The sequence below is a fragment of the Somniosus microcephalus genome, chromosome 9 (assembly GCF_052327205.1).
Source record: "Somniosus microcephalus isolate GS21.2 chromosome 9, FLI_Smic_1.0, whole genome shotgun sequence".
In the NCBI taxonomy this organism is placed as follows: Eukaryota; Metazoa; Chordata; class Chondrichthyes; order Squaliformes; family Somniosidae; genus Somniosus; species Somniosus microcephalus.
In genome coordinates, this window is record NC_140995.1 from 23595636 (window position 1) to 23622709 (window position 27074).

Here is a 27074-nt window from a genome sequence, read left to right on the forward strand (position 1 = left end):
AGCAAATATAATAACCTTCCTTACTCTTCTTCTCAACAGTAACTTGCACTAATTATAAAAAGACCCCGCCACCTGTACCCCCACGAACCACATCCAAGCCGGTGATTTCAGTGACAGCGCAGAGCAGTACAGAATCAACTCAGGATGCATATCACGAGAACCGGGCTCAGAGGAGCACCCCATGGCCCCAAGAAGGCAGGATCATTTATAACTCGACGGAAAGCCTGGACAGTACGAAGGCAGTCAACATTGCACTGGAATCAGCTGCTGCCCAGCATCATGCTATCAATAACAGCAAAAGCAGCATAGTTTTAACCAGAGACAAGGCCATCTTAACCCTAGATGTGACAAAGGCAGAACAGTACCTAAAGAATCGGCGGTCCTCCATCGGGATTCAGGTAACCTGTCATTAACATCTCCTATCTGTGGCAAATCGGACACACAACTACTGTCAATAGCACTGAATGATGCTCACAGATTAGCTGTTACTCAGATGCACCCTGAGCATGTGCTGTAATCTGCATCAGAGCAAAACCAATGGCAAAATTACACAGCATTAAGAAAAAGGATAATAGCATAATAGCTGAAGGGAAAGAAGGTTAGTCTAAAATCACATTTCAAACAGAATCTATCATCAAATAAAATAATAAAGGGATCTTTAGTCAGTGGATTTTTTAATTTTTCAACCAGTAATTACTTGTAGTTAATTAATGCATTTTATATAATTTTTTTGTAACTTTTCCCCCTCTTTCGTTATCAATAGTTTTGTTTTCATCCCACTTATTAATTCATCCAAATCCTGTGCTGTTCCCCACTGAGAAGGTTTTCCCAACTCTGTAATGCCACTCACGAGTCAGTGGCGAGTAAGCACAAGACGCCTACCCACGCTGACTCTCCTTCACGATTATCCTCTCCCTCCTGGTGAGGCAATGTCTGGCTTGCACATACTCCATCCCATTGACAGGATAGTCAAGAGTTGGAACGTGGGGAATCCTGAGAATCACCTAGTACATTCTAGTACAGCAGAGATTTTGCCAGGCCTGTGCCCAGGTGCACTGGGTGCAGCAAATATCGGAGACTTGGGCGGGTCAGTGTACACCTCTGTGGAGGAGCCTGACCGATTTTCCTCCATTTAAATGAATGAGTGCAGACCCTCTGCCAACACAGTGGGCCAATGCACCACTTTAAACCACGTGAACATGACAGAAGCTATGATAGCATGATCATAGTCATTCAATAGTATTAGTAAAAAGAGAGGCTTGCCATCATAGATACTGCTATCACCATTGCCAACAACTTGGATAATTCTTTAGTTGTGATGTGGTTTTTGTTTATAAAAGTGTTTGTTTCTATTCTATTGTACTATTATTAAATCATTGTTTTAAATAGTACATTGGTGACCTGACGCATAAATCCCCTAAGGGCTAGGACATAGTCTGAGGCCTTCAATTCAGCACATGGCAGGTTCTTGCCTGAGTTTTTAGGAGGAGGCTACTAAGCAGCAGCTCCACGGGGAGAGAAGGAAAATTGGAAGGTGAGTCACCCTGGGCTGATTTTGTGTACCTCTTCATGCCTGGTCACAGAGCAGGTTTGGCACGAAGCCAGGGAGCAGGTCGGGAGCCTGCTCTCTGTCCACAGAATGCACAGCCAATAATATCAGGGCTTCTCATTTCTTCTGTTGACGGTTCACCCATTGGGTTGGGATTCTCACCAGAAGTGACTTAATCATTTATAGATGCTAGAACGCCAAAGCATGTTAGAGGTTAGATTTCATTTTTCCAATGATTGATTGTCAGATTCTTGAGCTTGCAGGAAAAAGCAAATAGAAGTATAAAAATATTTTTCCAGTTCTAGTTTGAAGTGAATTACCATGACTAGTAGTACATTAGGTTACTGTACTATCGATCATCTTTCTGCTTAGAAACCTATGTCACTTTAAAAGTCTGAAGTGGTGATGCAGTGTGTGCTGACCTGAAAGCACATTTGAGATGGGAACAATGTGATACTGAAGAGAGAATATGTGATCTCAAAGTGAGGAGATAGTGCATTAAATCCAAGCAAATTATGCCACATGGGTTTGTCAAAAAAAACCTCAGCATTTTCTGAGCTTATTGAAAATAGCGAAACAAGAGGAGGCGTCACAGATAAAGATGTTGGACTGGAAATTAGGTAATTTCAGTGGAATGAAAGTGGACCTAGGCCAAATTAATTGTTTGGATAAAACGGCATATGAACAGCGACCAGTGGAAGTAATTTAAAGACAAGATGGATATGGTACAAGTTAAATACACAGCAACTAGCCTGTGTCAAAGTCTGGAGATCCATGGATAAATTGAGAGGTTAGAGCAGCAATGAGTTTAAAAAGGAGGAGTATCGGAAATAATACTGAAAAAAATCAGTGAGACGTATACAAAATAGAGGAAGGAAGCAAAAAGGCGGATTAAGAAGGCTAAGAGGGTAAATGAAAGAAGATTGGCAATCAACATAAATGGAAATGGCCTAAGCTTTTCATAACTTCAAGGACTGAAGGGGGACATCAAGTAAGTGCAGGAATGACAGAGCTGTTTAATATGTATTTTGTCTTAGCATTTACAGAAGAAGATGAAAGTGGCACTTTGGAATACCTGAAGAGGATGTAGAAGAGCCACTATTGGAGATATATATTCAAAGGGGCAATGTGTTAAACAAGTTATTGAGATTTAAAGTAGAAAAGTCACCAGGTCCAGATAGAATGAATTTCAGAATACTGCAGGGAAGGAGATAACAGAGGCACTAATCATTATTCTCCAATAATCTTCGGAAGCAGGAATAATGCCATAGGATTGCATGGCGGTAATGTTACACCCCATGCTCAAGGAAAGGGAAAGCAATAAGCCAGAAAATTATAGACCAGTTAGTTTTACCTGGATTGTGGATAAACTTCTAGGTGGGTTTGGAGCATGGGGACAGTTAAAGTGGTAAAAATGGGATTCCCGACCTGATCCCACCTCCAACCCGCCCACTTCCGGTTTTACCGGAGGCGGGACGGAGCGGGGCGGGGGGTGTGCGACCAACCCGCTACCAGGGGTCATTACCTCAATTTAAATATTGTAATAAGGCTGGAAGCATCTTTTTTCCCCTCTGTTTTGTGTTTAACTGAATGAGGACGGATTTCACACAATTTGTGAAACCCGGCAGTTAAACAAAGGCAGTGACTGATGGATCCAGGAGGTAAGTGGCTTTATACCTACCTTCTGGATTCATGGTCCCAACCATACCCACCCTCCACGATCGGAGACCCTCCCCGCCAGACCTCCGATCACCTTCCCAGGCCTCCCCCCCCCAACGGTGATGATGAGGCCGGCCACAATCCTCCGGTGGCAGGCCTCGATCCTCTCTCCCCCCCGCAGCCCCCCCCCCCCCACCCCCGATCTCCGGCCAATGCCACCCCCGGCTGACCCCCCTCCTGATCCCTGGCTGATTTCCCCCCCACCACCTCCCCCCCCCCCCCACCCCCCCGCCGTGATCCACGACCCTTGCCAATGCTCTCTCCTCCCAGCCTCTCAATCTGGCTGGCTGCGGGCGGGAATCCAAGGCCTCACATTCAAATCACGCCCTGCCGTTAAAGTCGGCGGGACCTGTGGGAAACTCGACCTCCTGGGTTTCCCGTCTGCCTCAGAAGCCCCCCACCCCCAGCCTGCCCGCCTGGGGAAAATTCCGGCCCTAGAGTCTGTATTGCTGGATGAAATTAGTGAACCTTTGGAAATGCATGAGCTAATCACAAGCAGTACGCATGGATTTGCAAAGAGAAGATTTTGATTGATTCATTGATTTTTTTGAGGAACAAACAGTGCATAGATTAAGGGAATATCATCTGGATATTATAAAGCTGGACTTTCAAAAGACATTTGATAGGTGCCAGATAAGAGGCATATTACAACAATTAAGGCACATCGTAATAAACGCAAGGGTGCTCTTAGCCCTGAAAATCCAGCTCCTGGAAATCCTATTTGTGCTTATATTCCTTATTTGTTTGTTTACCGTTTGAATTTTGTTGGTTTGAGGTTTTGAAAGTGCTGGTGGATTAATCCTAAATCAGAACACAAGATCTGTTGCTATCAACCGTTCGAAATATATGTAAACTAATGGGGTGGCCCTTCCAAGGCTCCGTGGTATGCACCTATGAAGTCCACAAAGGCAAACGTTAGGACACCGGAATTAAAGCTGCATGGATAGAGAGGTGACCAGAGGACAGGAAGCAAAGAGTTGGGGTAATTGGACATTGCTTAGAATGTGGGTAGTGATGTGTGCCCCTGGGATCTGCGCTGGGACTTCTTTTGTTTTCTGTTTAATTAAATAAGTTGGGGACAGATGCAGAAGAGGAATGATAATGCAGTTTGCTGATGATAATAAATTAGGAAGCATGGTAAACTGTGAGGAAGAATCGGTAGCAAGGGGGCATAGATTAAGAAGAAGACTGAAGAGGAAGTTAGAATTATTTATTTCACACAGAAGGTTATTAGAACATGGAATGCTTTACTACCGCGCCTACTGAAGCAGAGTTGATAAGATCATTTAGACTGGAATTGGATAGTATTTGAATAGGAAGAATGTGAGAAGGTACAGGGAATTGGGCTGAGATTAGATAGCTCCAGTTAATGAGATAGCACTGACAAAAGCACAATGGGCTGAATAATCTCTCTCTCTCTGCTGCAATTGTTATGATTCTATGATTTGTGCAATCTGACTGTGTTTACTGGACCAGGTGGATGCCGTGGAGACAGCTACAGACTCAGATACAGACAGCAGAGGCCTTCGGGAGTACCACTCAGTGGGCGTGCAGGTTGAAGACGAAAAACGGTAATTGAAGCATGAAATGAGAGCTCCTGCAAAATAAACAATCTGCTTTTTATTTAAACAAACGGCAGGGTAAATATCTGGCAAAAAAAGGCTCCTTTGCTAAGGAGATTTAGAAAGGACATGTAAATAGGAACTAGTAAATTCCAAGTTGTGTTTCACTGCAGCATTATGACAGTCCCATGCTGATTGAGAAAGATCGATAGTTAAGAAGTTATGGTCAGTGCTTTTTTTCAGGGGTTATTTGCAGTGTTGAGCCAAGAGCCAAGCTCAATTATCCCAAAGCAGATGTTGAACTCTATATGCTTGAGGCAAATGGAGGCAAAAAAGGGCCACTGTCTGAGGCTGAACCAGACTGTTCACAACCTTGACATCCTGTTTGACCCTGAGCTAAGTTTTTGACCCCATATCTTCCCCATCACCAAGACCGCCTACTTCCACCTCCGTAACATTGCCCGTCTCCGCCTCTGCCTCAGCTCATCTGCTGCTGAAACCCTCATCCATGGCTTTGTTACCGCTAGACTTAACTATTCCAATGCTTTCCTGACCGGCCTCCCACCTTACACCCTCCGTAAACTTGAGATCATCCAAAAAAGTCTGATACCTTTATCCGAACTCGCAGCAAGTCCCATTCACCCTGTACTCGCTGACCTACATTGATTCCCAGTCTTGCAACGCCTCGATTTTTAAAATTCTCACCCTCGTTTTCAAACCCCTCCATGGCCTCGCTGCTCCCTATCTCTGTAATCTCCTTCAGCCCTACAAACCTCTGAGATCTCTGCACACGCCCTATTTTAATTGCTCCACCATTGGCGGCCGTGACTTCAGCTGCCTGGACCCTGAGCTCTGGGATTCCCTCCCTAAGCCTCTCCGCCTCTCTACCTCTCTCTCCTCATGTAAGTCGGTCCTTAAAACCTACCACGTTGACCAAGCTTCTTTGGCTCGATGTCAAATTTTGTTTGATAATGCTCCTATGGTGTGTCTTGGGGCGTTTTACTATCTTAAAGGCGCTATATAAATGCAAGTTAATGTTGTTGTTGTTTAAAAATAATATTTATGTTATTGAAAAGAACTTTACTCGTGGAACTTTTTTTAAAAAGACCTTTAACGGATTATATAATCGGTTTAAGATTCCACTATATACTTGGCCTAAGGGCATCCTGCTACTTAGATGAAGAACGAAAAAGTAACATTGGAACCATGGTTAACATTAAAAAAAACTTAAAATTCTGTGGATTAGCAAGAAGTTGGAATGATACGAAAGCCATCAGACTCATTTCTAAGCAGAAACACTTGAATTATTTATGTGAGGAACTACAGTTATTCTCTTTATCAGCTGGTGGCACTAAAGCAATTCTGAATGAAAAATGAAAACTAGTTCATTCCCATGTTCATTACATGGGGAAATAACATAAATGCAGTAAAACTGTAATGTCAGATATTATTCAAAATGACAATAAAACCTTAACACCTATAGCATTTTTAACCCTTTGAGGGCTGAACAATTCTTTCAGGCTTTTGAAATGCAAGTATTTTTTGTCATTCATAAGGCAAACTGATTCTTATTTTTTATATATGTGTGTATGCGGATTTCTCAAGTTGAGCATTAAAAAGTAGAATTGAAGAAATGCACATACCTAAAGGGTGTGATTTCATCTGGTGATCTGCAAATCAATGTGCTCTTGCCGCTGCAGTCTTCAAAGCTTAAATAATAATTACTGTATGTGAATAAAGTGGAAAATTCAAACCTGCTTGTATTAAGGTGCAGAATTCGAACCTGAAAAGCAGGATTTTCTAATGCAATAGAGAGTTTGACTGACATGCTATATCAGGTGCTAGCAGAAGAAACTCATTTCCTCTGTCCATTTATTTAGTAGCTTATCAGTTCGTTCTGTTTTCCAGGCGTGGGCGATTTAAGCGCTCAAACAGTGTGACGGCCAGTGTGCAGGCTGACCTTGAACTAGAAGGGTTTCCCAGTCCGGTTGCCACTGAGGACAAGGCACTTCAGTTTGGCTCCTCATTCCAGCGCCACTCTGAGCCCAGCACCCCTACCCAATACACTGCACTCAGAACTGTGCGCACACAAGGTCTGCTGAGCTACAGAGAGGACTATCGAACGCCCATTGACACATCCAATTTCCCACCACCGGATCCATGGCTGGAATTGACCCATCAACCTGTGGAAACTGGCCGAATGTCTCCATGTCGAAGGGATGGGCAATGGTTCATGAAGCTGCTGCATGCAGAAACAAAGCGGATGGAGGGATGGTGTAAGCAGATGGAGAGAGAAGCAGAGGAGAATGACCTGTCGGAAGAAAGTAAGAATACCAGCTTTTGTTGTCTTCTCAAGAATAAGTGTAACTTTCCATGAAACATGCCTAAAGTTGGGTCAGGACAGGCAATTAAATACTCTGCAGTTATAACACTTTGAGGATGGATAGGGAAATAGGAAAGGGAATAATGGAGGTGATACCACTTAGAGACACTATCATATATAATATCCACCATATTCCCTCAATCTATGCATTGTGATAGCCTCAAAGAACTCAATTAATTAATCACAATCTTCTCTTTGCAATTCCCTGATTAGCCCATTCCCTTCCAATTCCCTGATTAGCCCATTCCCTTCCAAGAGTTTACTAATTTCATCTTGTCATATAAACTCTAGTGGGGGGGGAAATTGGGTTGAGGGGCGGTGGCGCTAACGCCTCCCGCGAAATTCAGCGGGAGGTTAGCGGCAGCGGTAGCCAGTAGCACCCCGCGGCACTGCACTGCCGGCGATGATGTCATCGCCGTGTGCAGTGCCCCGCTCGCACCCCGGCCGCAAACATGGGTTGCGCCACCTGACCTATCGCCGGACGATATGTCCGAAAGGGTCAGGTTGGCGTTTTTGCAGCTGCGGCGGCACTACTTAAAAGGCAGGTGTCAGGCGGACATTTTATTTTGGCCGACTGCCAGCACCTGCCACCCTTCCCCTTTTTTCTTCGGGGTGCCGGCCGCAATCGCTCAGCCCGGCATTCCTCTTGAGTGCCGGGCTGTTTTCACGGCTCCCCGGTGGTCTAGCAGGGTCATGGTGTGCACAGTGCTAGGCCCCTCCCCTTTAATCAGGGGAGGGAGACCCGCTATGATGCGGCACTACTTGCTAACGTGCGTGGCGCTGTTGCACGTAGCACCACGATATTCAGTTGTAGCACCCCAAAAAGGAGGTGGAGCGCTTCCAGTAGTGCTCCACCTCCTGCTTGGGGCACTACAACTGAATTTCAGGCGGAGGGACCTTAATTTTTTCGGGGCGCGAAAATTTTTCCCCTTAGAAGTTTATCCACAATCCAGGTAATCTAACTGGTGATCATTTCCTGGCTTATAGCTTTTCCTTTTCTTGAGCATGGGGTGTAACATTTACCGCCATCCAATCCTATGGCATTATTCCTGCTTCCAAAGATTATTGAACAATAATGATTAGTGCGTATGTTATCTCCTCCCCGCAGTACTCATCTAGAAGTACCGAGTGGATGATCCATATCGGCCTCCTCTTGAGATCCCCACCACCACAGAAACCAGTCTTCAGCCAATTCGATTCACTCCACGTGATATCAAGAAATGGCTCAGCGCAATGGGTACAGCAAAGGCTGTGGCCCCCGACAACATCCCTCATGGCTTCAGGTCGAGCATGGGCAAGAAAACATCTTGCTGATTACCACCTATTGCCCTCCCTCAGCTGATGAATCAATACTCCTCCATGTTGAACACCACCTGGAAGAAGCACGGAGAGTAGCAAGGGCACAGAATGTACTTTGGGTGGAGGACTTCATTGTCCATCACCAAGAGTGGCTCGGTAGCACCACTACTGACCGAGCTGGCTGAGTCCTGAAGGACATGGCTGCCAGCCTGGGCTTGCGACAGGTAGTAAGAGAACCAACGTGAGAAAAAACCTACTTGTCCTCATCCTCACCAATCTACCTGTCGCAGATGCATCTATCCATGACAGCATTGGTAGCAGTGAACACCGCACAGTCATTGTGGAGATGAAGTTCCGCCTTCACACTGAGGGCACCCTCCATCATGTTGTGTGGCACTACCACCATGCTAAATGGGATAGATTCAGAACAGATCTAGCAGCTCAAAACTAGGCATCCACGAGGCGATGTGGGCCATCAGCAGCAGCAGAATTGTATTCCACCACAATTTGTAACCTCATGGCCTGGCATATCCCTCACTCTACCATTACCATCAAGCCAGGGGACCAACCCTGGTACAATAAGGAGTGTAGAAGAGCATGCCAGGAGCAGCACCAGGCGTACCTAAAAATGCGGTGCCAACCTGGGGAAGCTGCAACACAGGACTACATGCATGTTAAAAAGCAGAAGCAGCATGCTATAGACAGAGCTAAGCGAACCCACAATCAACAGATCAGATCAAAGCTCTGTAGTCCTGCCACATCCAGTCGTGAATGGTGGTGGACAATTAAACAACTAACGGGAGGAGGAGGCTCCATGAATATCCCCATCGTCAATGTTGGTGGAGCCTAGCACGTGAGTGCAAAAGACAAAGCTGAAGCGTTTGCAACCATCTTCAGCCAGAAGTGCCGAGTGGATGATCCATATCGGCCTCCTCCTGAGGTTCCCACCACCACAGAAGCCAGTTTTCAGCCAATTCGATTCACTCCATGTGATATCAAGAAACGGCTGAGCGCAATGGATACAGCAAAGGCTATGGGCCCCGACAACATCCCGGCTATCATGCTGAAGACTTGTGCCCCAGAACTAGCCGCACCACTAGCCAAGCTGTTCCAGTACAGCAATAACACTGGCATCTATCCGACAATGTGGAAAACTGCCCAGGTATGTCCTGTCTACAAAAAACAAGGCAAATCCAATCCGGCCAATTACCGCCCCATCAGTCTACTCTCAATCATCAGCAAAGTGATGGAAGGTGTCGTCGACAGTGTTGTCAAGCAGCACTTACTCACCAATAACCTGTTCAGTGATGCCCAGTTTGGGTTCCGCCAGGACCACTCGGCTCCAGACCTCATTAAAGCCTTGGTCCAAACATGGACAAAATAGCTGAATTCCAAAGGTGATGTGAGAGTGACTGCCTTTGATATCAAGGCAGCATTTGACCAAGTGTGGCTTCAAGGAGCCCTAGTAAAACTGAAGTCAATGGGAATCAGGGGGAAAACTCTCCACTGGCTGGAGTCATACCTAGCACAAAGGAAGATGGTTGTGGTGGTTGCAGGTTAATCATCACAGTCCCAGGACATCACTGCAGGAGTTCCTCAGGGCAGTGTCCTAGGCCCAACCATCTTCAGCTGCTTCATCAATGACCTTTCCTCCATCATAAGGTCAGAAATGGGGATGTTCGCTGATGACTGCACAGTATTCAGTGCCATTCGCAACTCCTCAGATAATGAAGAAGTCCATGCCCGCATGCATCAACACCTGGACAACATTCAGGCTTGGGCTGATAAGTGGCAGGTAACATTCACGCCACACAAGTGCCAGGCAATGACTATCTCCAACAAGTGAGCGTCTAACCACCGCCCCTTGACATTCAACGGCATTACCATCACCGATTCCCCCTCCATCAATATCCTGGGGGTCACCATTGACCAGAAATGTAACTGGACCAGCCACATACATACTGGAAGTCACACACCATCCTGACTTTTTTTATTCGTTTATGGGATGTCGGCGTCGCTGGCAAGGCCAGCATTTATTGCCCATTCCTAATTGCCCTTGAGAAGGTGGTGGTGAGCCGCCTTCTTGAACCGCTGCTGTCCGTGTGGTGAAGGTACTCCCACAATGCTGTTAGGTAGAGAGTTCCAGGATTTTCACCCAGCGACGATGAAGGATCGGCGATATACTTCTAAGTCAGGATGATGTGTAACTTGGAGGGGAACTTGGAGGTGGTGGTGTTCCCATGCGTCTGCTGCCCTTGTCTTTCAAGGTGGAAGAGGTCGCGGGTTTGGGAGATGCTGCCGAAGATGCGTTGGCGAGTTGCATCTTGTAGATGGTACACACTGCAGCCACGGTACGCTGGTGGTGGAGGGAGGGAATGTTTAACGTGGTGGATGGGGTGCCAATCAAGCGGGCTGCTTTGTCCTGGATGGTGTCGAGCTTCGTCAGTGTTGTTGGAGCTGCACTCATCCAGGCAAGTGGAAAGTATTCCATCACACTCCTTACTTGTGCCTTGTAGATGGTGGAAAGGCTTTGGGGAGTCAGGAGGTGAGACACTCGCTGCAGAATACCTAGCCTCTGACCTGCTCTTGTTGCCACAGTATTTATGTGGCTGGTCCAGTTAAGTTTCTGGTCAATGGTGACCCCCAGGATGTTGATGGTGGGGGATTCAGCAATGGTAATGCCATTGAATGTCAAGGGGTGGTGACTAGACTCTCGCTTGTTGGAGATAGTCATTGCCTGGCACTTCTGTGGCATGAATGTTACCTGCCACTTATCAGCCCAAGCCTCAACGTCGTCCAGGTCTTGTTGCATATGGGCATGAACTGCTGCATTATCTTGGAAGTACAGGTAGACTACCCTTTATCCGAACTTCCGAAAACCGAAACCCTCTAAAAACCGAAGGTTTTTTCGTTCAGCGTAAGTCGTGCGCACGACCCCGACCCCCGCCGACCCCCCACCCTTTCGGATAAGGGATAGTGTATCCTTTATCCGCACTTCCGAAAACCGAAATCCTCTGAAAACCGAAAGGTTTCGTTCAGCGTAAGTCGTGCGCACGACCCCGACCCCCGCCGACCCCGACCCCCCGCCGACCCCCCCGCCGACCCCCGATCCCCCCGCCGACCCCCACCCCCGACAAATTTCCCAGTCTTATAAAATACCTTCTGAAATCCGAAATTTTCCGAAAACCGAAACACGGCTGGTCCCGAGGTTTTCGGATAAAGGATAGTCTACCTGTATATCGCCATTCCTTCATCATCGCTGGGTCAAAATCCTGGAACTCCCTCCCTAACAGCACTGTGGGAGTACTTTCACCACACGGACTGCAGCGGTTCAAGAAGACCGCTCACCACCACCTTCTCATGGGCAACTAGGGATGGGCAATAAATGCTGGCTTTGCCAGCGACGCCCACACCTCATGAACAAATGAAAAATAAAATTCTGACATTCATGCTATCTGGACCTGGTGACTTTTCAACTTTAGTCTCAATAACTTGTTTAATACATTACCCTTTTGAATATTTATCTCCAATAGTGGCTCTTTTATATCCTCTTCAGGTATCCCACTTTCATCTTCCTCTCTAAGCACTAAGACACAATACTTAAGCATCTTTGCTATTCCCTCACTTTCAAATACAAGTTGCCCCCCCCCCTTTCATGCCTTGTACTTATAAAAGTCTTAGGATATTTCTCTGTATATTGATTGCCAGTCCTCTTTCATTCTTGCTCTTAGCCTTCTTAATCCATCTTTTTGCTTTCTTTCTATAGGTTGTATATTTCTCATTGATCTTTTTTCATTATTTATGATGCTCCTTTTTAAACTAATTAGCCTGTAATTTGTGGTCAGTGGCGAAGCAAAGGCATTCGCCACTCGCCTCGGAGTAAGCTTCCCACAAAGATCTCGCCATCTCTGTGGCGAGAGGTTCGGCTTTTCCGATGTGCAATTTGAAATCAGCGCAAGTTAGTGGGGAATCTCTGACGCGAGCTGCTGTGACGTCAACATGCTGTCTAAGCAGCCAATCAAAATGTAGAATTCTTACAGACAGCCAACCAGGAAGTGAGTAAGCTCCTTTGATTCTAACTTTTCACAAATGTTAAAGAGAGTAAAACAAAGATGAGGCTCTCACATGAGGAAAAGGCAAACCTTAAATAAAGATGAACAATCTTTAAAAAATGTAAAAACATTTTTAAAGTTTCTTAAAATGTTAAATGTTTATTAAAATATATAAGTTTGGCACTCCACAAAATTTAAATTAATTTTCAGGGCCTTTGTTTAGCAGTCAAGACGCTGTTAAAACCCCAGTTACACCTAATCCAAAGGGGTCTAAATTTTAAGGTGGTGTTTAACAGCGATATTACCGCGGAAGAGCCAAAGTTTTCGTCAGTTTCCCTGATTTCACAGATTGCAGTGGAGGTTGGCGAGGGGGCAGGGGTAGACACAGCGCATAGAAACATAGAAGATAGGAGCAGGAGTAGGCCATTCGGCCCCTCGAGCCCACTCCGCCGTTTAATGAGATCATGGATGATCATCCAAATTCAGTACCTTGTCCCTGCTTTCTCCCCATATCCCTTGATCCCTTTAGCCTCAAGTAATATATCCAACTCCTTCTTGAATATATTTAATGAATTGGCCTCAACTGCCTTGTGTGGCAGACAATTCCACAGGTTCACCACTCTCTGGGTGAAGAAATTCCTCCACATCTCAGTCCTAAATGGCTTACCCCTTATCCTTAGACTGTGACCCCTGGTTCTGGACTCCCCCGCCATCGGGAACATCCTTCCTGCACCTAGTCTGTCTAGTCCTGTTAGAATTTTATAAGTTTCAATGAGATCCCCTCTCATTCTTCTGAACTCCAGCGAGTATAAGCCCAATCGACCCAATCTCTCCTCATATGTCATTCCTGCCATCCCAGGTATCAGTCTGGTGAATCTTCACTGCACTCCCTCCATGGCAAGAACATCCTTCCTCAGATAAGCGCAGCCAGTGTCAGAACAATGAATAACTGACAGGAACTTCAGGATTTCCATGTTAGGATCCGCCCGCGCTAAAACCTGAAGTTGCGGTCGGTTGCAAAGGGGTAATAACAGCGAACGCAAATTCCGGGCCGTGGTCGCTCTAACCTCTCAATGTATCCACAGACCTCCAACCTTTCATCCTAGTTGCTATGTATTTAACTTTTACCTTATCCATGTTGTCTTTACATTACTTCCACTGGTCGCTGATACTCTGCCGTTTTGTCCAAGGAATTAATTTTAGCCTAGGTCCCTTACTTAGCACAAGTATTTTAAAGTAGTCCAAACAAAATCTCTTTGCAGTGAGCTGAGGAATTCCAGCAAGGAATTGGTCACATAACTGAGAGTATATTATAGATCACGAAGCAGTGGTAAGGAATAGTTGTAAAAGATATTACTTTTCCAAAAATAGTGGGATAGGGAAATGTTCGTGGTGGGAAAGAGAAAGTTTTCTATTGGTCAAGTGTTTCCTCATTTCAATATCTTGCTGCTGGAATAAAGAAGGAATCCCTTGACCTGGGTCTAGATAATAAAGAGGGGCAAGTAGGGGCAACAGTGACTACAATATAATTAGATTCTTCATAAGAACTGAAAAGGAAAGAGAAAAGTTAGTTTGTATCTAGAGGCCTAAAATTAGGAAGCAAGGAAATAATTTTGAAATGTATAAGACCTTATCGAGGCTGCAGCTAGAGTATTGTGTGCCATTTTAAGGATTTCATTGTAGGAAGGACATAAAAGCACTATGATGTTACCAGGAATAAGGGTTTGCTGTTATGAGGAGACACTTGGGGCTAAAAATTGAGTAGCGCCCCATAGCTCTACTTTTAATGCCCCGGAAAAATTAGTGCCCCCGCACTGGAAATTGAGTGGTTGCGCCCCAAGAGGGAAGCATAGAAACATAGAAGATAGAAGCAGGAGTAGGCCATTCGGCCCTTCGAGCCCACTCCGCCGTTTATTGAGATCATGGATGATCATCCAAGTTCAGTACCCTGTCCCTGCCTTCTCCTCATATCCCTTGATCCCTTTAGCCTTAAGAAATATATCCAACTCTTTCTTGAATATATTTAATGAACTGGCCTCCACCGCCCTCTGTGGCAGAGAATTCCACAGGTTCACCACACTCTGGGTGAAGAAATTCCTCCTTATTTCAGTCCTAAATGGCTTACCCCTTATCCTTAGACTATGACCCCTGGTTCTGGACTCCCCGGCCATCAGAAACATCCTTCCTGCATCTAGTCTGTCCAGGCCTGACAGAATTTTATAGGTTTCGATGAGATCCCCTCTCAATCTTCTAAACTCCAGTGAGTATAAGCCCAATCGACACAATCTCTCCTCATACGTCATTCCTGCCATCCCAGGTATCAGCCTGGTGACTCTTCGCTGCACTCCTTCCATGGCAAGAACGTCCTTCCTCAGGTAAGGCGACCAAAACTGCACACAGTACTCAAGGTGCGGTCTCACTAAGGCCCTGTACAACTGTAGCAAGACATCCTTGTTCCTGTACTCAAACCCTCTTGCTACGAAGGCCAACATACCATTTGCCTTCTTAACCGCCTGCTGCACCTGCATGCTTACCTTCAGCGACTGGTGCACAAGAACACCCAGGTCTCTTTGCACTTCCCCTTCTCCCAATCTATTGCCATTCAAATAATAATCTGCCTTCCTGTTTTTGCCACCAAAGTGGATAACCTCACATTTATCCACATTATAGTGCATTTGCCATTTTTCTGCCCAATCACCCAACCTGTCCAAATCGTACTGGAGTTTCACGAGGCGCTACTACAAGTGCTCCGCATCCCTCTTGGGGCGCTGCAGGTCAATATCGCGGCGCTGCGGCACATCGCACCGCAGTATTGCAGGCCTTCCTCCCCTTCTTAAAGGGGAGAGGGGCCTTGCACAGCACGACCTGGGGCCCAGCTGGGCCCCCGGGGATCAGGAGTGCCAGCAAAAGAGCCCGGCACTCTTGGGGGGGCGGGGGGCTGTTCAGGAGACCGGTGACGGGAGCGCAGGCAGGTGTTGGCAGGCGGCCAGCAACAAAAGTGGCTGCCCCGCACCTCGCCTTTAAATTGTGCTGCAGGTAGGACCCCTGACCCCGTCGGACATAGCATCCGGCGGTAAGTCATGGGGCGCTCCCAAAGATTGCGGCCAGGGCACGAGCGGGGGGCTGCGCATGACGATGATGTCATCACCAGCAGCGCAGCACCATGGGGCGCTACCGGTTAGCTCCGCCGCTAACCTCCCGCTGAATTTCACAGGAGGCTTGGGTGGTGCCGCGCCCGGGGCGCAAAGCAACCGAATTTTTCCCCCTTGAGATTTTAGGGCTTTTTTCACTGGGGTTGAATTGGTGACCTGACCAAAGCCTTAAAGATAATGAAAGGTTAAAAGTTAAGTAGTGTTGGATTGCTTCCACTAATGAGGGAGACACCAACGAGTGGTACAAACTTAAGATGATGACAAAAAGACTTAAGGGGAAGGTTAGAAAAAAAAATCTTTATATTGTGAGCAATAAGAATGTAGAATTGTTTGCCACAAGCCATTGGTGATGCAGAGCCTATAAAGTCTTTGGAAAGGGAATTTGGTGCTTGAAAAAATATGATTATTAAAGAGTATGGGGAACAAGAAGGGGATTGGGATTAGGCTAGGTAGCTCATGTGATGGGCACCAGCACAGACTTAATGGCCCAAATGGCCTCTTTCTCTCCTGTAACATTCAATTATTCTAAGTTCTTGCAGTGTAGGTCAGTGGCCAGAGTTACAATGTACAACAGAAAGTGGCAAAAAGCAATATTCAATGGGCTGTATTCCTTGTATTTGAAGCAAAATTTCTGTCAAAACTAAAAGAACAAGGCCAAATGGTATTAAGAGACTAATCTGTTAGCAAATCTGCAGGAAAATCATTCGCAATGGGACTGAATTAGAAGGTACTGTCAATAACTAGATTACCTCAACAGAGTAACAGTACCCTTCGTTTTATATTACTTCATAATGTGTTTTTTTTTTCAAAGTAGACTTGTGTAAGAGAATGAGCAGTTTTAAAAATGAATACATGATTTAAATCTGAATGTTCTGCATATTTGCAAGACTAATTTAACCTGCTTAGTCTGTAATTAAAAAATCCACGCAGCTGTTTGTAGAAGGAATGTTGCTCAACACAGAGCCACAAGCATAGAAATGAGTTAAATACCGGTCTATCAGAGATACCTACAGTTTTGTGATGTCTATTTTTTAAATAACATTTTATTATTCTTTTGTCTGTGCACAAGTTGCACGTCAGGAATGAAACAATGTGAATGAAGTATTTGAACAAATTTTTAATTAATTTCCAGAATAATTGGTGTCACAGCCACTAGATAATGTTCTCTATCACTTTTTAAGTGGTTTGTTTTAGCTGAGAACTGAATAATAATCAGCTATAAAAAGGCAGGAATTTGTCTAAGACCTTATCTGGGATTAGCTCAAAGAAACACTTAACCGGACTCTAGAGATGAATGTTGATACTTTTAAAGAAACAACATAAGTTCAAACACATTTCCTTACATTGTTGTTGTCAGTTAAGATCCCATTTTCTCAAAGATTGAAAGGCCGTGCTCTTATTGCAAATAGTTTTCTGTGAATTTTGAAGCATGGAATTAAGGTGATTCTCCATGACAATGAAGAAGTGAAAAATCACTGACACTCCATCTCACGAGCTCAGAAAAAAGAATTTAAACCCAATGGGAAAGTGAGTTCAATGGCTTAATACGTTGTCTTTTATCTTTACCTATCCTCAGCTTTAGGGAAAATTCGGAGTGCAGTGGGCAGTGCTCAGCTTCTTATGTCTCAGAAATTCCAACAGTTTTACTGGCTTTGTCAGCAGAATCTGGTAGGCATTTTTTTTTTGTTTCTTTCTTTTCCACACATCAAAGTTGCAAGGTCTGGATATCAGATTATTCTTGTGTCAATTTTGTATATCATTGTTTGCAGTGTCTGCTTATACTGTGTGCATTTCTTCATTTCAAATCAGGGTGTGATTACTGTAATAGGGTCCATAGTACCATCAAACTCATCACCCATAACCCAAAACTGATTCACTGGGCCAGCAGGCTCTATATATTAAATATAGGGAATTTCCCCCTGTCTCCAGATGTTCCGCTGGAGTCAACGACGGAGATAGCCAGAAGGCTGACCCTGGTTCCTGCATCAGGATCAGAAGGCCGCAAACATTTGGCTCCCACGTGTCCTAATTTATCTGTGTTTTAATGATTTTTGTATTTCTTGAAATTTATCAATCCCAGTTATAGCATCACGCAGTCAGCTCCAGAAACATCAGCTGTGCGCATGAAAATACCCAATAAATCACCAACAAATACAATACAATACATTAATAAAAACTGATTGAGCATTGAACCTCAGATCAATATCACCACTCGGCACTTAGGTTTGTACACAGCTAACACCAATTGCTAGTTATCGTCATCAGAAATACAAGTGGGTCCATTACTTGCCATGTCATTTTACTCGTCATCCAACAACAGCACCACTAACATAGATATAAGACAGTCCAATAATGCTCCGACACTACTGGAACATTCCCTCTGGAATACTTCTCAGCCTTGATCTCACGAAGGCAGGACAACCCAGATGGCGCTACATTCCAGAAGGCCAAACTATTGGTGCGCACAAGATTTTTGAGCTTCCGTCAAAAGATGTCTAACCACTAATACAATAGCAAAAAACTGTGGATGCTGGAAATCTGAAATAACAACAGAAAATGCTGGAAACACTCAGCAGGTCAGGCAGCATCCGTGGAGAGAGAAACAGTGTTAACGTTTCAGGTCTGTGACCCTTTGTCAGAACTGGAAAAAGTTAGAGATGGAACAGATTTTAAGCAGGTGCAGAGGCAGAGAAAGGCGGAGGGGAGGAAAGAAGGAAGGACCGGTCTGTGACACGGTGGAGTGGTTAAATGTTGCAAATAGGGATGGCAGAATCATCAACAGCTGCCGCCTGAAAAAATAGGGGCAGAGGTTATGGTCTGAAATTATTGAACTCAATGTTGAGTCCAGAAGGCTGTAAAGTGCCTAATAGAAAGATGAGGTGCTGTTCCTCGAGCTTACGTTGAGCTTCATTGGAACAGTGCAGGAGGCCGAGGACAGAGAGGTCAGAGAGGGAGTGGAGCGGAGAATTAGATGTCTAACCACTGTTCACTTTTGTAGCCTTCCCAATAAATGAGCAACTGTTTGGTTGGAAAGGTATGTTAGACAGGAAAAGTTTATAAAATTAACTCTACCTAACTTTCACACATGATATGTACCATACATGATATTGCACAATATTGTAAATCTGCAAGTATTTTACTGGCATGTTTTCAATGAAATTTGTACTGCACCATACCAGCACGGTGGCATAGCGCCCTCACAGCGCCAGGGACCCGGGTTCGAATCTGGCCTCGGGTGACTGTCTGTGTGGAGTTTGCACATTCTCCCCGTGTTTGCGTGGGTTTCCTCCGGGTGCTCCGGTTTCCTCCCACAGTCCAAAAATGTGCGGGTTAGGATGATTGGCTATGATAAATTGACCCTTAGTGTTAGGGGGATTAAATATGTGGGGTTACGGGGATAGGGTGGGATATGTGTTGGTGTAGGGGTTACGGGGATCGGGTGGGATATGTGTCGGTGCAGGCTCGATGGGCCGAAATGGCCTCTATCTGCACTGTTGTGATTCTGTGATTCTGTGATAACATTACTATACATTGATGAGAAACTGCATGAGGAACTATGGCACAAGAAAAGAAACTGATAGTTGGTGATGAGTATCCAAATGCAGAATTTAGCAAATGGAGCACATAGGCCCGGATTTTCTGATCAGAGGCTTCCTGCGTGCGGATGCCTCCAATCTGGAAAAAATCTGCGAACTTACCTGCTGGCTCCGTAGGTCCCGATACTTCTGCTCCTGGGCCTCTCCTGGTGCGCGCGGGCAGAGGCCCAGGTATCCCAGGGACGCTTGTGAACTGCCTGCGCCCCTGGGCCATGGGGAACCAATGGGAGAAGGGAATCTCCCTTCACACTTTTGACAGGTCTCGCCGGATAGCCCTGGCAAAAGTATGAATGGGGATCACTCAAAAACACGCTAAAACATTAAATAATTTTTTTTTAAATCACATATTTAAAATTTGTTAAAATTACATTAAATTAAATATTTTAAACAAAATTTTAATTTTTTGAAAAAATAATTAAAGTTTTTTACGGGGCTAAAAATAAACTTACCTTTTTTAAAAGTATTTTAAAATTATAAATGAGTGGGGGAAAAAAATATTTTTTTACTTTTTTAAACTCTTAAGCCTGCTTTTACCAGACGTAAGATTTTTAAGGGTATTCTGCGGGCAGAGGTTCTGCAGAAAGTGGAACTATCCACCCACAGAGGCCCTTCTCCAGGGCAGGCGTCCAATCTGTCAAGAGCATTCTTGACAGATCGGAAGTGCCGGGTTTTAGCGCATGCGCTTTGCATGCCTGAAACCGGCACTTGCGAGGCCCCTACGGGTGTGTACACAGCTCATACACACCCGTAAGCATCGGAAAATACACGCCATAGTTATACAATGTTTAATTATCACTGGTAAAATCCAAAAACACAGTATGATCAACACATATGATTGCAGGCTAACTAAACTGTTACCTTACTGTCATATCAACAGCAATAGGTCAGGACAGAAAATACAAAAGCAAATAAATACAGAGTATGTAATCAGCATCTTTCATTGCCCAATTACTCACCAGGGCAAACCCAATGAACTTCTCATCTTTGCCTTTACCCAGTCCTCAGAAAATTCATCATGAAGAGTCCTTCTCACTGGATGCAGACCCTGATTCAAGTACTGCTAGCAGTTTCTTTGTGCGTCCAACCTTTCTGAATCCCTTCTCATAGTTATTCAAAGTGATGACTCCAAAGCAAAAACAATCAACTTGCACACTTCTGCTATGGCACCTTAATGGCCCCTGCAGTGAATGTTTGCAGGTCTTCAGATATCCTATAAACAGAAAGAAAAATATTGTAGATGGTAGAGATCTGAAAATGTCGATTGCCTGACTTCTGTTTCCCTACAGATGCTGCCTGACCTGCTCAGTGTTTCCAGCTTTTTATGTTTATGTTTGCAGATATCCTGTTACCCACAGCTTCCTGACAGTACTGTTGAATATCCTGCCAACTGTTATATCTTATGGCTAAAAGAATCAGCTAAACATCTAAACATCCCAGCTGTTTGTGTTTGTTCACTGTATAACACTTTTAACACTGCCAAGCTTATGGGCTTTCAGTGAATCTAGTGCTAAGTATCTCTTTGCACTCATACCACTCAATCCACTGCAGCATCAGTTCTTCACTTGTCTGACCATTTTGGGCTGGATTTTACTCACAGAGACGCGCTGGGGGCAGGACTGCTGCCTTCCGGGTTCTAGTCCCGCCCCCAGCGACGTCTGACGAACAAATGCTATTTTGCCCTGATTGGCCTTGTTAAGCCCGCCCAGCGGGCTTGCTGGCCAATTAAGGAAAAGCCGGTGTCAGATGACGTCAGTTGATGACGCTTCATCTGCTGGTTTTCTTAAAGGCACATGCACCACACTTGTTTGACAGATGATTTGACAGTGTTTGACAGCATTGAGGTGCTGTCTAACACTGACAATCACTGTCCAAAGGTGAGCCCTTGCACCAAGACTCTCCAATTACTCTCTCCTTAGGATAAAACAGATGGCAGCTGCAGCTGAGATTGCAGAAGCCATCTGTCACTTCTCCCGATGAGATGAGGCTACACAAACTCTTCACAGCTTGTCACCTGCAGAAACATCTAATCACAATAAAAATTACTTTCACAACATGTCCTTACCTCTAAATTGCATCTTTCACACCACTTCTGCAGCTGTCATCCAAAGACCAACATAACAACAGACCCACAGCACGCCTCACTTACCCTGGCGGGGTACCCCGATGTCGGGAAGCCCGCAGCAGCAGTCGAAAAATTGGAAAAAGCCTCTTAACTGCCTGTTAACTACCTGTTAACAGGCAGTTATGTGGCTATAATCCTCTTCCTGCCATTAGGAGTCGGGTCCCTGTGCAAATCGGGGACCCAAATCCCAGGAAGATTGATTGGAGGTGGGTTGGGAGCGGGTTTGGGACCCGCTCCCATTTTGGGGGATTTTCCCAGCAGTCCCGCCTCCCAACCCGCCTCCTCAGGGCTGGTAAAATCCAGCCCATCGAGTTTTACCTCACAATGGCACCAGAGGTCATTTTTTTCCTGCAGCGGAAGCTTTTGTCTGAAAATAACTTCAATTTATCACCATCAGCCAGCGCACTAAAGCTGGTCCATTTACCATTTATGGTTGTTACCGCTGACATCAACTGTTCCCTTTAGTGGGGTCCACAGTTCTATTGTCTGTTGCACCAAAGCTCATTGGAGCTTGGCCCACATTTCCAGTGTTCTGAAGACCTCGCGTAGTCCTCCTGCTGGGTGAGATGGCAGTGCCAGGCCTACTGCTGCACAGTATATTCAACCCACGAGCTTCATTTCCATGACGTATCATTTAGCTTGGGGGGACGCTGACTGCTCTTCCCGCTGATCTTGTTATCGGCACCCAGTCCAGCAGCTTCTTTTTGTATTTCAGGCCACTTGGTCTCGTCCCACCTCAAGCCTTACTTGTGGAAGGGCTCAGGAGGATTTGGTCTTACTTCCTTCCCCAGTCCTGGACGTTAAACTCTTTCACGTTAAATACTCATGCTGCTGCTCTGCAACTGTTTTTCTTAGCAGCCTCCATCACCTTAACGTTAAAATGTAGCTTGGTGACATCGGCAAATTTTACAATGTTATATAACTGCTCTTCTCCGTATTATTTGTTAATGGTGTGAAAAGAACAGACCCCGTGGAACTCCACCAGTTCCTTCTTTCCAACTGGAAACTGCCTGTTTCCTCTTGGCAAGCAGTTTTCAATCTCGGCACTAATTTCTTGAGCCTTAAATCTTTTTTAAAAGTCTGAGCACATGGAACTTTATCAAGTACCTTTTGAAAATCCAAGTAAATTTTGTCAATACAGAGTCCTCAGTCACTTGATCTAAGAATTTCAGTAAATTTGTGGGGAATTTTCTATTGGTTTTAATCCGCACTGACCACTCCTTATGATCTTTGGGCTTTTGAGCTGAACATTGATTTTCCTCACTACATATGTCAGGATTAACTGGTCTATAATTCCCAGATCATTTGATGTCTCACTCCACTTTTTGAATATGTGGCAGATGTTCAGTATCCTGCAGTCCTCCTGTGTAGTTGCTGTATCTGTGGTGCTCCTAAAAATGATGCCTGATAACCTCCACAATGTCCTCACTGTAACTCTAGGCTGTACCCCATCTGTGCCACAGTGTCTCTATCTGAGATCAGCTAAGTCACCACGGATATGGGGCTTTTTGGGTTTCAATCACCCTATATGGTGCATTTACCCACATATGAGTTCAATATTTATTTATAATATGTACCTGGGTTTAGAGCCCATTTTCCAATGCAAAAACATGCTCACCACATGGCCGCATAATCAGGGGCCAGGTTTCGGATTGGTTTGTACAGTAGACTCTTGATAACTAAGAAATAGATTGAGTTTTCCAGAACTCATTTACCTGTGACTATTGGTAGGGTGTCAATCAAACGACATCTGTATGAGGAAGCCTCAACTCCTTTAAAAAAAATCAGGGTGAAACGATTGTGCCAGTCAACTATACCACCTTGCTTCAGCTTTAGATTGTTTTAAAAATGGTAATGTAAATGTAGTTAATCTCACATGCTGCTTCACAATGGGAGTCAAGATATACCTTCAGGTACAGCAGGGTAGAGGGCAGGGGATAACTGGACTGGACATGCAGATATAATTCAAAGCCTATTTTAAAGTTATAGATTCTGCCCTTATTTTTATATCTCCACTGTAAATTCCTATAATTGCAATTATAATGGGAACTGCCTATGTAAACATGTCATGCTCTCCAGGCAATGGTGGAACTAAAGCACCGCCAACTGGGGGAAGGTGTAATTACATCATGACAAGATTACATTGGCAGTTTCCATGTGGCCATTGGAATTTATAATTGGAAAGCTGACAGGGAGCGCACTCAGATGTAAGATTTTTAATATATTGCTAGTTGATCTCCCATGGTGTCGCACATTAGATGTCAAGACCAAGTGCAGTCTTCAGGTGAAGCGGGATTAGTGGGTGAGTGATATTAAACCAGAACATGCGCAGTCCCCATTTTAAAGTCATGCATTCAGTTCTTATGTTTGTATTTCCATTACAAACTACATATATCCATATTTATGCAGTGACTACTTACATTCAAATGAGTTTTGCACAGGTAGTTTCCATTATAAATGTGGACATCAGAATTTATAATAGAAAAGGTTAACAGGAAGTGCACAGTGACATAAGGGTCTAAATATCCATTGGCGCCCAAGCGTCCAATATGGCCGGTGATAGATGCGCACACATTCCACGCCGGAAGTGCATCGCCCGGCATATTGGCATAGGCTCCTGCATAGGTGTCCAGGGCCCTCGCCTGAAACAGGCATCAGGCTCTTTGCATATACAACTGAGGGGGCCTAACCCTCGTTTCAGGCCCCTTTTGCAGAATTTGTTAGCAACTGACTACAGCATGCCCCGTGCATACTGCGGTCTGTATTCTCAGGTGCTTGGCAGCCAAACCAGCGGGTCCCCCCTCCCCAGACTCTGCTTACCACCTCAGTCGGCGTCTAAGCTGGCTAATCTTCATGCTTCCCCAGACTGGTCAGCTGCCTCTGGGGTTGCGACTAGAGCCTGCAGCTCGTGGATCAATTTCCCGTGATCCTGCCACCAACCTCATTAGTCATGTGCAGCACTAAGATCGCACCCCCGATTCAGGCTCGATCCAATCTCTAGGCCAAAATTTTTAATATGTTATATATAGATATACCTTGTAAAGATTTTGTGTGTCTCTTATCAAATGTTACATTTAGTTATCATTTGCAATTTAGCCTTAGAAAAATGAAAACTCAGGCCCTCTAAGCACCTGTACTATAAGATATGTACCAAAACTTTCTTGTTGGCTAGCAATGCCCATGGGTTCATAAGATGTTAAGGTAAATACGGTTGAGGAAGGCCAATTGGCCCATTTTAGATTATCCATCTAGAAGAACCTGCAGAACCCTCATCATACGACTCCTAGCTTTTTGCATCCACTGCCCTAGATGGCTTTTGTGGTCTGTGTTTGTATTGCAGATATTCTACCATCTCATTTAGTTACTTCTCAAACTGCACACTTTTAATTCATTGCATACATTAGAAACCATTTATCTCAGAATCATAGAATGGTTACAGCACAGAAGGAGGCCATTCGGCCCATCGCGCCCGTGCCGGCTCTCTGCAAGAGCACTTCAGCCAGTCCCACTCCCCCGCCCTTTCCCCGTAGCCCTGCCAATTTTTGCCTTCAGGTACTTATCCAACTCCCTTTTGAAAGCCGTGATTGAATCTGCCTCCACCACCCTTTCAGGCAGTGCATTCCAGATCTTAACCACTCGCTGCGTAAAAAAGTTTTTCCCCATGTCGCTTTTGGTTCTTTTGCCAATCACCTTAAATCTGTGTCCTCTAGTTCTCGACCCTTCCACCAATGAGAACAGGTTCTCTCTATCTACTCAGCCTAGACCCATCATGATTTTGAACACCTCTATCAAATCTCCTCTCAATCTTCTCTGCTCTAAGGAGAACAACCCCAGCTTCTCTAGTCTATCCACATAACTGAAGTTCCTCATCCCTAGAATCATTCTCGTAAATCTTTTCTGCACCCTCTCTAAGGCCTTCACATCCTTCCTAAAGTGCAGTGCCCAGATTTGGACACAATAGTCCAGTTGAGGCCAAACCAGTGTTTTATAAAGGTTCATCATAACTTCCTTGCTTTTGTACTCTATGGGCTGGATTTTGTCAAATGAGGGGACTTGGAGGTGGGACTGCTGCTCGTCATGTCAATGTCCTGCCTCCATCCTCACCTGACCAATCAGAGGGATTTTCCCCTGATTGAGCTTGTTAAGCCCGCCCTGCAGGCTCAGCAGGCCAATTAGGGAGGAAGTCACTGACGGACCACGTCAACGTCAGACGTGCTATCTGTCAAGACTTCTTGAAAGAAGAAATGACAGCATTTGACAGCTCTGTGAAGTTGTCAAACACTGCCATTCTCTTTAGTTTGAACAGTCTTTGTGGTGAGGACTCATCAAATCTTTCAACTTTGTAAATTTCACATGTCTGTAAGATCAGAGGATCCAACAGCCATTATGTGAAATTGACAAGGAGAATATCGGCTCTCCCCATCCTAGCGCAGCTAAAGGCTGTAGAAAGAAAACAAGGTAAGTGCACACTTTTTAAACTTATCACTCACCTTATATACTTACCACTCCACACTTGCGCCCATCACTCACCTTACTTCCAGGTGCCTCCGACTGCCGCAGACCTCCTCCGCGTCTCCTCCAACCCGGCGGGGTTCTCCGAGGTCGGGAAGCCTTCACCTGTAAAGGTAAAATTGCACTAATCCTTTTTTCTGCCTGTTAACTACCTGTTAACAGGCAGTTAAAAGGATTAAATGCCTTTCCTGCCTCCGGGAGACGGGACCCGAAGTTGCACATCTTCCCGCCTCCTCGCAAAAGGGCACGGAGGTGGGATGGGGGCGGCTTTGCCATTCGCCCCCGCTTTCTCCGATTTTACCGGCAGTCCCGCCTCCATGCCCGCCTCCTCGGGGCTTGGAAAATCCAGCCCTATGCCTCTATTTATGAAGTCCAGGATCCCGTATGCTTTTTTAACCGCTTTCTCAACCTGCCCTGCCACCTTCAACGATTTGTGCACATATACCCCCAGGTCTCTATGTTCATGCACTCCCTTTAGGATTGTACCATTTAGTTTATATTGCCTCTCCTTGTTCTTCCTACCAAAATGTATCACTTCGCACTTTTCTGCATTAAATTTCATCTGCCACGTGTCTGCCCATTCCACCAGCCTGTTTATGTCTTCTTGAAGTCCATCACTATCCTCCTCACTGTTCACTATACTTCCAACTTTTGTGTCATCTGCAAATTTTGAAATTGTGCAATGTACACTCAATTAATATATATCAAGAAAAGCAGTGGTCCTAGTACCGACCCCTGGAGAACACCACTGTGTACCTTCCTCCAGTCCAAAAAATAACCGTTCAGCGCGACTCTATTTCTCGTCACTTAGCCTATTCCGTATCCATGCTACCACTGTCCCTTTTATTCCATGAGCTTCAACTTTGCTGGCAAGCCCATCATGTGGCACTTTATCAAACGCCTTTTGGAAGTCCATGTACACCACATCAACCGCATTGCCCTCATCAACCTTCTCTGTTACCACATCAAAAAACTCGATCAAGTTAGTTGAACATGATTTGCCTTTAACAAATCCATGCTGGCTTTCCTTAATTAATCCACACTTGTCCAAGTGACTGTTAATTTTGTCCCTGATTATCATTTCTAAAAGCTACCCCACTACTGAGGTTAAACTGACTGTAGTTGCTG

The 27074-nt window shown here is 45.1% G+C and overlaps 1 protein-coding gene across 1 annotated transcript in view; it reads left to right on the plus strand.

Moving 5' to 3' along the window:
• The window catches only part of dlgap2a (discs, large (Drosophila) homolog-associated protein 2a), a 212390-nt gene that overhangs the window by 170394 nt on the left and 14922 nt on the right, over positions 1 to 27074 (plus strand). Inside the window, exons 5-8 of the mRNA XM_085996433.1 lie at positions 40 to 398; positions 4745 to 4839; positions 6739 to 7154; positions 17293 to 17384. Coding sequence (XP_085852559.1) covers positions 40 to 398; positions 4745 to 4839; positions 6739 to 7154; positions 17293 to 17384 — 962 coding nt within the window. The remainder of the gene's footprint in view (positions 1 to 39; positions 399 to 4744; positions 4840 to 6738; positions 7155 to 17292; positions 17385 to 27074) is intronic.